This window comes from Monopterus albus, unplaced genomic scaffold (genome assembly GCF_001952655.1).
Source record: "Monopterus albus unplaced genomic scaffold, M_albus_1.0 scaffold220.1, whole genome shotgun sequence".
In the NCBI taxonomy this organism is placed as follows: Eukaryota; Metazoa; Chordata; class Actinopteri; order Synbranchiformes; family Synbranchidae; genus Monopterus; species Monopterus albus.
The window spans coordinates 241,019-253,794 of record NW_018128100.1 but is presented as its reverse complement, the minus strand read 5'-3'; the positions used below and the strand labels follow the sequence as shown (position 1 = coordinate 253,794).

General features: G+C 44.9%; 1 protein-coding gene across 1 annotated transcript in view; it reads left to right on the top strand.

Annotated features, from left to right (window-relative positions):
* Positions 1–12,776, top strand: part of myo6a (myosin VIa) — a 101,735-nt gene that overhangs the window by 42,293 nt on the left and 46,666 nt on the right. The window contains exons 13-15 of the mRNA XM_020619470.1: positions 9,546–9,703; positions 10,362–10,453; positions 11,704–11,776. Coding sequence (XP_020475126.1) covers positions 9,546–9,703; positions 10,362–10,453; positions 11,704–11,776 — 323 coding nt within the window. The remainder of the gene's footprint in view (positions 1–9,545; positions 9,704–10,361; positions 10,454–11,703; positions 11,777–12,776) is intronic.

Genomic DNA, 12,776 nt, shown 5'->3' with positions numbered 1-12,776 from the left:
ATTGGCTGCGTTCACATCACAGGCCTTAATGCTCTTTTTGTGTTGATGCGTCATCACATCCGTGTCTAAGTAACACACACACGCGCTGTGTTTTCATTCCTTGTGGGGACTATACATTGACTTGCATTCATTTCCTGCAGACCCGTCCTAACCTTAACCATGTTACCACCATAAAATTCAGTGATTTCCTTGTGGGGACCAGAGGTTGGCAGAGTCCCCAGAATGTGGGTGTGTTAACAGGTTTCGGTCCCCATAATGTGAGTAATACAAAGGCACACACACGCAGTGCTGATGTCCATCTCAACATGGGTTAAAGAATAGGAACAGTGGCTACTGACCTACTAACATGGTTTCAACAAGCAACAACAAGTTTGTTCTGCTTATTTCACAGCTGTTATGTTCTAAAGCCCAAATAAACATGGCCACAGCTCCAACCAAACCCAGCAGGAAAGACTTTAGCTGGCCTCTTTGCCCTGCACCTTGTGTGTAGCTAAGCTCCGCCCTTTGAACGGCTCCGATCCAACTCTGTTCATAGAGCCGCTGTGCCCATCGTGGTCATGAATACAGCAACATGAAAATATGCCTGAGGTAGCGTCACACAGAGAAACGAGACATTGACAGCCCCCTCCGGTCCGAGTCTGCACTGAGCCTGAACTTGGTCGCTGTAAAGCCTCCGACAGTTCTGCTGGCCGCTCGGCTTCAGCACACACCGTGTGAATGCCAGCCAGTTCGCCTCGATTTCAAACCTCCCACACTGTTTGCCTCTCCTCTTTCATCGGTGGAGAGAGGAACAGAGGCAGGTGAATTCAAAGCTGCTTCCTGTCTGAGTGTCAGTTGATGTCAGTTAAACTCTGTGTAAACGTACATGTGTCTGACAGATCCCCGTAACACTGGATCCTTCTGCTTATTGTGTTTATTCAGCTGCTTCACCCAGATGAAATGTTCTGCATCTGTACATCAGGTCATTATGACGCTGATGTTGCTGAAAGTAATCACTGCTGCAGCTTCTGTAAACTGGGGAAGCCAAGATAAATAGTTAATGCAGGTTATCACATCTGGCTGTTGGATTACTGATAGATGGGCCTGTTCAACACAGCACAGAAACCCACTGCTCCTCTTAAAATCCCCTATACTTCATTTTATATCAGGATCCACCAGGGCTGGATGTGGAAGAGAATCAGCTGGATTGTGTTTTAGCGTCAGTGGTGGTGTTCTTCCAGAGCTGGCGGCAGATGGTGGAAGGAATGAAAAGCTGGTGGGAGAAATCACTTCCAACATGTTTATTCCCTCCATTACAGCCAAAAGAAAAACCTTTCGTCCGAGAAAGCAAAAGGTCCTCTGTGTACGAGGAGGCAGCAGACTTTCTGGTGACGGCAGATGGTCGCAGGGATGGAAAAACTGGTTTCCAAGATGTTCATCCCCTTCAGGCAGGGGGATGACTGATGGGAAGCTGCACAGTAAATCTCTGAGCTTTATGGGAAAGGCAGTCTGAATTTTCAGACACAACAGTAGCACTGTCAGCAGTGTAAATACTATTTAAATAAAATGCAGTCTATCGATTGGAGTCAAATGGAGTCTGCTTCTACAGCTGTTAATAGAAAGAACAAGTTGCAATGTGAATACAGACGTAGGCCTGCTACAGTCTGCTAGGCTCAGTGTTGTACGCTGCTGAATATCCACTGTGAGGTCTGAAATGTTTTGATGATGCTGTCGTGTGTGATCCATTTCTAGTTTAAATTCATATAAATAAATAAAATAGCGAACAGTTAAAGAGAAAATGAATGGCTGTTTTATAATGTAAGCAAAGAGCAGTGAGAGGAAGGCTTCATGGTGACGTCTGACTGGAGGAGAAAGCTCCCTGCCTCATCGCCGACTAGCTGTGCAATGCCAAGCAGATGAACGCTGATGGAGTAGTTCAACATCCAATGTGCAACAGCTTAGCGTAGCTTAGGATGTGGACTTTTTTTAAATGACCCCTCATCCAGGCTGTATATACCACCCTTTTAGTATAATATTAAAACCCTTCATCTACTGATCAAGCCTTTTGAATCCCACTTGTGATTTTGGGCTATAAAAATAAAATTAGGCTTGAATTTGTCTTGACCGATTTAGCGTTGTGCGGCATTGTCAAACTCCAAACGGACAGCTACAGTAGTTACAGAACTGATGCAGCAGAACTAGAGATCTTCTCCTCCGTTAGAATATTGGACAAGTCTGTCTTCCTGGTCACAACCTGGCCACGGTGTAGTTCAGTCACTGAGCACGTGGTCTGGTATTCGGTTGTGTTAGCGGCTAATGCAGCCTGCAGCAAAGATGGAGAGCAGGCTCTACTCCACACCCCCAGATTTATGTACCTTTCAGGCGTGTAGTCTTCAGGCCCAGCGGACGCTGGCTCCTCTGTAATATTGGGTTTAATTTAGACGCTCAGTCACAGCAGTGATATTGACTTAATGCCACAGGTTTGTTGACACTTCTTTTCACCAAGTGGGAGATATTGCGCTTGTCAGAAATTCACAATTTCTGCAGCTCAGAGTTGCTATGAGAAGGTTGATGTGAGTGGTTCTTTCCACTTGCTTGTGGCTGGTCTGTACAGAGGAGCACCTGTCACCCAAAAACGATGCAGGTCTTTGTCCTTTGAGTGTATGTCTCGGGTGTGGCGGTCCTCAGTTCTCTTGTTCTGCTTGGAAGTGGTGACACAACTGAATCCGTACAGAAGTTTGTTTTATTGTTGGTGGAGAAAATGAGGACAGTGGGTGAATCCCAGTGAGGCGGTGGGTTGGACTCCCTCCAGCCGGATGCATCACCTCAGCCGGTTATTTATTTGTCTGAGTTATGTAACTGGAGTGCAGATGGCTGTGTGTGTGGCGCTGAAGGAGGGCGAGAGACGGGCAGGCAGAACAGGGAGAGAGAGAGAGAGAGAGAGAGAGAGAGAGGATGAATCTGATATGTCACTTTATTTGTGCACTGTCTTCTGCTGTGTAAGCCTTGGGAACAGAAATGTAATTACATGCCCTGACAGTAAAGCAAACTGAAACAGAAATAAGGAGAGCGACAGTCAGTGTGTTTACATGAAGGTAAACAGGTTGTTGAACTTCCTGTGTGAGTAGTTTGGTTTCATTGAAGCTCAGTGATTTGGGGAGACAGGAGGTGAGGAGGAGGAGGAGGAGGAGGAGGAGGAGAGGGTGAAAAAGGAAAGAGTTGACTGAGAGACATGAGTGTTACAGAGGGAGAGAGGAGGCTGGGTAGCGGCTCAGTGATCTCGCTCCAGTTTTCCATTCAGTTTGACTCTTGAAGGTTCAAGGTTCAGACTTTCATTACTCATACAAGAATGAAATGCAGCTGAAGATGTAAAGGCATCGGAGAAATGCTAGTATAAGCAATGTGAAAGAGTCCATTTATCTTTTATTCCACCAGTAATCAGCCAACGCATCTGTCCATTAAACTGTAGTAACCTTTTTGTGTACATAGTTACACTTCACACTGTCTTTCCACAACCTAAGCTGTAGTATAAATACAAATATCTGAAAAGGCTTTGGCATTAGAAGTACTGTGATCTCTGGGTCAATGGGCTCTGTGCCGACAGAGCCGGTGTACAGTAGCCCTTCATCTTCGTGGTAGTCGAACATTTTCACACCATCAATGTCTGCGTTCACCAGCTGCTGACATGACTTGGACTGTGAACACGCCGTTCACTCAAACATGCACTCATTATTCAGATGGTTTGTAAATGAAGGGAAATGACTCGTGCTAACCGTCACATCAGGTTGTCAGGATTCATGCTAAAGACAACAACTGCAAAATGACGCACTTCAGAGTAGTTCAAACACACAGCGCCCTAAATGCACCAGTTAGAAATCAACCAGCCCGCAGCAGGAAGCGCTGCTGTTTTTAACGCTGAATGAGACTCGGCCTGTTTCTGCTGTGCTGCTTTAATGTTCATGTTAGCAAAGTAATTTGTTTTCCTCTGTGACAGCTGAACCCGTACAAGGTGACACAGTTTGTCTTCAGGCAGTTATCAGGCAGCGTCCTCTGGGAAAAGTTTAACGACAGCTAACACTTGAGGTTACTTTCCATTATACCTGTTGGGCCATTTGTATGATTAGGTGTCACAACTCCTGACTAATTGTGGTTCAGTCTGTGCCGGTTCATGTCTATTTGGCTGATAGAAGTTTACAGGATGTATACCGGTGGTTTGAGACAGCCATTGTTTTCTCTGTAAGCCCCACACAGCAGCAGCGTCGCTAAGGGGGATGTTTCACGGTCTTATCTCTCGGCGTCTCTCAGGAGAAGCAGCGTGTTTGCCATGTTTACTCATCTGCTCAGTGCAACACAGACACTGTCCGGTGTCTCTACTGCTTGGAAGACGCAGCTGGTTTGTGCTGCAGGTGTCGGTCAACGTGATGCTGTGCAATATGGTTGCACACTTCTCCCTTTTAATTAAGTTGCTGACTGTTGTTCAAGTCATCACAGTGCTTGTGACTGAGCGAGTTAGCAGCTACATCTTTAAGGTGATTTACAGTCAGAGAGCAAATACGAGCAGGAAATATGGAATCGGATCATTTGGATAAGCAGTGACTCTGCAGGACTCGCTTCTGCATCTTCCTCAGTTATTTTTGGCAGTGCAAACAGCCTCAGCAGATTACTGCCACCCACCTCTACAGGCCTCCTGCTCCAACAGAAACCCCAAATAAGCTCCTGTGTTTTAGAAGCAGACAGCAACCCACACATTCTAGGTGTCGACAGTGTTAACAGATGTATTTATTAAAGCCATATATATATATATGACATATGGTATTACAAGCTGCAGCAAAATGCTAGATTTACAGAGAGGTTACAGCCTCTAGGTTTATCATCTGATGTTCAGAAATACCCAGAGCAGGACCTGACAGAGATGAATTGATGGAAATCTTAATGACATGTCAATCAATGAAATATAATTTCATTTAGAAAGGCGGGAACTTGGTGAACCTGCTGACAGAAAGACAAAGTGTTCGAGTCAAAGATATTTTAAGCAAGAAAATTAAGTGCAAGAAGCATGAATGACAGAATGGTTGAACAGAAACAGGCGGTGGTAAGGAGGGGTTAATACTCAGCGCCCTCCCGAGGAAAACCTGAGTTTCACTGATGTTAAAAAGTCCACACGAGGAGGATGGGGCAACACGGTATCGAGCTTGGACGGGGTAACCCTCTGGTGGAGCAGGCTGTCGATTCGATCCCCAGCTCCCCCTGTTCTAAGCCAAAGCAGATTAGTTGGCCTTTCTTGAATCTGCACTTCTAGGGGTGCGTTGCTGACCACCCTCTGCTCCGACTGCACACTACTCTGCAGCACTCAGCGTTTCATTTGCATGTGCCGTTCCTGTTTTTCCCCAGTATCTCCTTAAATTGGAAAGAAGGTGACCTCAGCCGACTCTCACCTGGCTGTCGCTCGCACTGCGCCAGATGACATTTGCATAAAGTTGAGCCTTTCTCCAACTTTTCCCTGTAGCGTAGCTGGACACTTTCTGAATCTCATCTCAGTCTTTGGTCTCATTCACAGCGATCGGCAGCCTTCGCTGTCCCGGCTTTTTTTTTTATCTGCAAACGCTCCATAAATCTCACCAGATGGTCAGTCCAGCACCTGACACGGTGCCATGCTTCAGTCGCTCTGTTGTGTGTGTGTATGTGAGTTGGTCAGTCAGAGGCAAATAGTAAAGCACTTTGGATAAAATCCATTTACAGTTCAACACTGGATTGATTTCACTGTATCTAAGACTGTTTTTTAAACTTAACCAAGTAGTTATTGTTTTAACTGTGATGACAGGAGTCCCCTGAACCTAAAGTAGTTATGACAGTATAACCTGAACCGCCATGTTTCCCGAATCCTAACCAAGTCTTCTTGTGCCGAAACATAACCAAACCTTAAAGTGGCAATAAACAGTCATTTTTATAATGACAATAGATCAGATGGCAAGCGGCCAAATAATGAGTTCTTTAAGTAAAGCAGACTTGATCCTAAAATTGTTTAATATTGTAAACATAAAGAGGAAGGGAGTGTTTATGTGAGATGGTAAAGCAGAGTAATTATTTTTATTTTAATGAGAGAATTTCATCCAGTTGAAACACAAGCAGAAGGGGAGTTTTTGTATGAAGAGGCAGAGACTGGCAGCAGATCAAGTGAAAGCTGAGAGGGAGCTGAGATCCCAACACGTCGTAACGCTGCACAGGAAACCTGTAACTTTAGTGTAATGTTGAAGGGCGAGAACAAGACGGAGGGCAAAGTGAAAATGGAAGATGCCGATCACGGCGACCCCAGTGGGGGAGGTCGGCAATTAACAGCTTGTGGGATTCGGGAGGTATCGGTCAAACAAACCTGCAGGAACGTCTGTGGCCTCACCACATCATCTGCCTTTCAGTCCTCCTCCTGATTAATTTAATCCAACTTTTTGTCTCATTTTCAACCTTACCTTACCTTTCCATCTGTAAATGTCAATATATCACTGCCAGAGTGATTCTGCTGTTTCACTGCAATTACTGAGAGGAATTGAGGCCATGTCAGAGAGCAATACATTAATACATCAAGCCACACAGACACCATGTGGTTTGTGTGGACAGATGGAAGAAACACAGGAAGAAGATGTTATCTAATTTAACTTACTTCAGAGCCTGAGACCCAAGTCTGTGTATGACGTGACTGGACACAGCTCTTGTTGGAAAGTCAACCAAGTGATAGAAAACTGGCACAAAGTGACAGGAAACAGCCAAAAGACGCAAAACAAGATGCAGAATGACCACAAACAGGGCAGCGAGACTTCTAACGGGTGCCAGAAGGAGAAACGGCATTACACCTGTGTCACCATCCCCCCCACTGGTTCCCTGTCAAGTACACTGTAGGACTGAGTTTCAGCTGCAGGTATTTGTTTGTAGAGCTCTCCATGGATCGGCACCTCAGTACACATCTGAACGTCTCAATGTAAGCCTGCGGGTGAGCTGGAATGATCTAGACATGACTGTGTGACGTGGGGCCGCACAGCAGAGTTGCAATATATCAACACACAGTAGCTGTCAGTTACACATTAGAACGTTCCTCTCATGGTCAAAAGTCCAGTTTAAAGCTTCTCCTTTCCTGCGTGGAGCCTTTGAGAGCAGAGCCAGGGAGCAGCTGCAGACCAGCAGGCGTCTGCAGAGCGACTGCAAATGGCGTTATTACTAATTACACACACAGAGAGAGAGAGACGGGGAAACAACAGCGCAGAGGCTCAGTGGGAATTCATCTTGGGCTGCTTATATGATTAGTGCTCTGACACTATGCTGCCCTGGCATTATGACCTCTTGGCTCTTAAATGAGAGGACCTCACTGCAGTATTAGGACCTCTGGCTACAAGGCTGCAGCTTGGGGGGACCGGCGGCATGATTTAAACATGGTAGGTGGTGGAGAGAGGGCAGGGGGCAGACAAGGTGCTGTGGGGGTGTCGGTGGGCAGCGTCGGGTCTGAAGGGCCCGCTCTGTGTCGAGCTGCGGAAACAATGAAACTCTGGGGTGTTTACATATCGTCATCATCAACAAAACAAATTCATAATGTAAAATAATAATGAGGTGATGTATAAAGTAAATCTTAATGAGTTACAATGTTTGACAAAATAACTCGGATCATCGTTACCGGCATTGTGAAGGCCTTCAGCTGCATTGTTCAGTCCGTATTAGTGGAGACAACTGGGAGATGAATGCTGAACAAACGCCTAGTAAGGAGACCTTGAGTGAGGAGTGTTTACTCAGACCATCATGTCCAAGGTCAAGAATGAACATTCAAGCTTATACATAACAGCCTGTTGATAAAAAAGAGCCGCTTTATTGAACTGATGCATTTTACAACCCAAAGAGCAAAAGACGTCTGTTTTTGACACGTGCCCTGTTCCCGTCTTGTGTTCCCAGCGATAAGACGTCGACGCCAAGACTGTGTGTGACTGAATCCGTTAATCAGCTCTGAAATGTAACTTTGATACTTGCATGGCAGAAAGTATGCAGCAGGTAAACACAGCTGTTAAAGCCTCGTTGACATCGACACGAGGGTATAAATGGGAAATATGCATATATACAGTGAATTCTGATGGGAGTGCATAGATTACAGATTGCAGCTTTAGGGGGTCCACCCCTAAACAGCCACCTGCAGCGAGAAGGCGCGAGTCTTCCTATTGAAACCGCACATGGCATTAAAAGGTATGTGCAGAGGAGATAATGTGTAGCCGAGGGGGTGGATTTGAGAAGTCTGAGCTCGGGGATCTCTGAGTGCCACTCTTGGAGAGTTATTTCCCAGCGTGTCCTTGAGTGCACTGCAGTCGTGCTGGAGTAAAGTCCGGAGGAGCAGCCTGAGCAGAAACTTCACCCTCACAGCAGATTAATGCAGTACATTTCATCTGGCCCTGGTGATGGGATCACTCCTTTTGTCTGCTGCCACTGAACCGTGCACTCGCACACAGTCAGAAGCAATTACAATACCTCCACAGAGCTCACTGCTGGATACGGCTTCTGTCCCCATTTTATGGCTGCAACCTCACACCCAGGCTGTCCTTCTCTAGCTGTCAATAACACAATTATCTGGTTGGAAAGTCAGGCAAGCCCTGTTCACTCCAGCCACACGTCGGCCTGCGGCCAAATAATGACTCCTTTAGCCTTTATCCTCCAGAAACAGATTTATGTTTATGCTGATTTTAGGCAATTAGTTTGACACATTTAACAGCTGAATAAAGATAAATTCATGCACTCTGAGGTCAGAGGTGCACCAGCTTTACAGTTTAACAGGTGGTGTATGATCTTATGATTGACCAGACTAGGCATCGAGCTTTAATACGCTGCCTGTGCCGACTAGAGGTTGTTACGGAAGGTTTGCTTTGCATATATTCTCCTGTCAGATGTACAGTTGATAGACATTTCAATTAATTAATTTTTGAGTCTGTAAAATACCATTAAAATTATCCAAGACGACATTTTGCAATGACTTGTTTTGTCCTGTGTTAAAGAACTTTAATTCTTTAATTTGCTGCAGTTAGGTCTTTCAGTGACATTTCAGTCTTCTGAATAAAAACACATTCTCTCCCTTTACCTGCAGTAAGTGTATCAAATAATCCACAGTAAGCTCAAAGGTCCAGTTACTAACATTCTGGAGCTTTCTATCATTATCCCTTTCAGCATTTCACAACAGCCATTTTCAGTGCTTAGACATGCTCTGACACCGTAACCCCGTTCACGGCTGCATTTTGGAGGTCACTTCAGCTCCAGCTGTGAACTTCAGCTTCTTTAAGAGGTTAAACTGGTGCCATTCAACATTTCTTGACCACAAAATGATTATTTCAAGACATTTTCTCCTGTTTATAAGGAGTAGTATGGGAGTTTTAGTTCAAGTTGAATAAATACTAGATAGTTGTCCTCGGTTGTTGACACTAAACCGACATGGATGCGTTCAAACAAATGTCTTCACAACATAAGCCAGACTATGCCTTCTCTTCTTTCAGTCATCAGGACTGTGCGTGGTATTTTGACTCTTTGTTTTTCCTCCTGTGTGTCTGCTGTAGAGTGCCGCTCAAAGTGGAGCAGGCCAACAACGCTCGGGACGCCCTGGCCAAGGCCGTGTACAGCCGTCTGTTCGACCATGTGGTGACCAGAGTCAACCAGTGCTTCCCCTTCGACTCCTCCGCCACCTTCATTGGCGTCCTGGACATTGCTGGCTTTGGTAAGTATCCCTCAAAACTCCTCACTGACATCTAAAGATAAACATTACTTTTTTGGGAAACGGATTAAAACTGCAACGATCTGGCACAGACGTCATCGGGGTTAGAACAACGATGTTTTCCAGGCTTCAGAAAGTCGCAGACCTCTTCAGCTCAAACCTGCTTCTCAGAAATTAAATCAAAGCTTTTATATCCAAATGATGTTTTCCTGTAAACTGATGACGAGCAACACTTTTTCTTCATACTACCATTTATGGAGTAGTGTGGAATTTTAGTATCAAAAGTCATAGTTTTGTTCCTCGTGCTGTGAATCGGTGACATTTATATGAGATTTTTCTGAAGGAGTTTAGAGGAAAGAAAATACAAGTATAGCATAATAATCTGACTCTCCTAAAGTGCCTGAAAATAAATCCCAGAAAAGGGCAAACAGCAATTTTAAAGCTCCAGTAGAACATTGCATGACTGAGCACTGCTTCAGGAATCCTCTGACAAAGCTGAGTACAGTAGATATTTAAAGGTTTCTCGCCCGAGAGCAGAGACACACTGACAGCAGTTTGTTTTGCACTATAGCATGTTGTCAAAGAAACACCTAAGCAGTGCATGATTTCCTAAAATGAATGGTTTTAATGACCCTCTGATTCTGCTGCTTCTGTTTTGCAGAGTACTTTGAACACAACAGCTTTGAGCAATTCTGCATCAACTACTGTAACGAGAAACTGCAGCAGTTCTTCAATGAGCGCATCCTGAAAGAGGTGAGCGCCGACACCGGGCCCTTCACCTTTGGCTTTGAATGCTCTGATTATTTGGCTCTGAATACATTTTGTGAGACTTTTCAGTTTTTGGTTTTGTCATTCTGGGTTCTGAGTCTAGATTAATGGGCAACAAGGGTAATTTTATCAATTTCAAATTAAATTAAAAAAAGTAAAGTAAAAACTTTGTGAAGCCACTGATTGATGTGAACATTTTTTAGTAGGTGACACGCTTTCAAATATTCATCATTTTTGGATTAAAGCCATCATATTTCAGGCCCTTGAAACTGTAAAAGCTAAACGTGATTTTCCCTTTTGGATGGATGTCACATCGTTTAAATGTCTTTCTCGTGTTGGACAGCAAACAGCTGCAGACTCACGAGGGACAAAGTTTTTTTCATGTTCACTAAACTGTTTTTGTAACAGCAGTCATCTGGTTTTTCTCCAAATTGTTGTCATTGCCGGTGAAACTCTCCATTTCCATATCATCATCATCATCTTCAGCACCCAGACAACCATTAGTGGCTGTTGATGTGAAAACCGATGCTGCCCAAGTGTAGAATGTTCAGAAACACTGTGTTTCTATTTTGAAATATAATGATGTTGGGATTACATAATTTTTTTGCAAATGAAGGTCTTCACTTAACAAACTAGAAGGCACTCGAGCGCTCAGACCTCCGCCAACGCCGGGCAGTCGTCGACCTTGGAGAGCGGCTGCCTCCATAATGGTATTTTTGTCATTTGTAGAGGTGTTTTTGACAAAATAAATGGTGAGGGAGAAGCTGTTCAGCTGCCGGCCCTGAGGTCCCACATGTCGGATAGTTGTGTGATTGTAGTTCAGCTGCAGAATGTAATCAGCTGACCTGGTGGCAAAATCTGTTGGAACTTTGTTGGAAAACTTCTTTGAAATGAAGCATCAGTTAAAAAAAAAAAAAAAAAAAAAATTGTGCTTGGCTTTCATTTTGTAATTATCAGAGCTATTTCCACAAATGTTCGACCTCATTTTACCTTAAACCCCCGAAGTAAAGACTACAAGAGATGTGTTCAGATGTTGGCATCATCCAGCCTTGAAGCTGTAAACTTTTAGGTGCTCATTCAGCACAAAGGTGTAATAGCAGAAAGCCCGGTGTAAGGGCCACTTGTTGGAGCTTGGACACCCTCCACGACCAGCGGTGGTGTCGTCCCCATCCTCATTAGATGAATGCCAAATATCGTGATGGCTTCTCATTAGAAATATCTCATTTGTTTTCCAGGAGCAAGAGCTGTACCAGAGGGAGGGGCTCGGAGTCAACGAGGTTCACTACGTCGACAATCAGGACTGCATAGGTATGAACACACCGCTCATCCCTCTGCACTCAGAGCCGTGTGGAGTTCAGAGTGTTGGTTGTACCCAGATGGTGCTTGAGCATCCAGCAGAGCATGTGTCCTGATGGGGGAGACCGCGGCAAAGTCCAACATTAGGTTACACAGCTGACAAGGCCTGTTTTGTTTTCAATGTCTTTCTTGTCATCGTACTTGCATACAATGAAATTTGGTGTTACTCATATACATGTATAATGTACAGCATATACACAACAGCCACAGTGCAACACAAAACCACAGGAACAAGCAGTAAATATCTAAGATCAGATGAAGTCAGATCAGCAGTGGTGACCAGTAATAAGCAAAGTAAAGAGTGCAGTGTCGTGTCGTCACACTACAACAACAGTGCAGTTTGGAGGGCTGGTCCCTTTCTGTCAACAGTGCACATCATGTGTAGGTGCAGTGCATCAGAGGGTGGGGGTAGCAGAGGGAAGCTCTTATCTACCAGTGGGAAACCACTTTACGTTCTTACCTCGAGACTTTTGTATTTCCTCTCTCTTGTTGTGGAACCTTTACATTTCAACTCGGGGCCCGACTTGTCGGCCTGGACTCAGGATTTAATAGACAAGATGTGAGATTTACTTGCTTCCCCTCTGTTACTGCATGTCGTGGTGCAGTGTGACAGTGAGATGCACCAGGTGTTGCTCTGCCTGCTGGAGGGTCCAGGGCACTGCTGCTGGTTTTACTTCATAGTATTTGTGGTTTTAATTTTCTCGGCCAGGGGTTTGTGCCTATAGCTTTCTTGAGCCTCACAGGAGGAGGCAGCATTGATGATTGTGTTTATGAGCCATGAGGGGCGGCGTGCTGCTCATTATTGGCTTTAATACAGTGCTGGCTGCATGCCCTCTTCGCCTCTGCACAGTTTGACCCTGGAGACTTGGCGCTGTTTCATGGACAGACACGGTAATGAAGCCCCAGAGCCTATGAGGTCCTGTCCTGACTGAAATGTGTCTTTATTACTTCA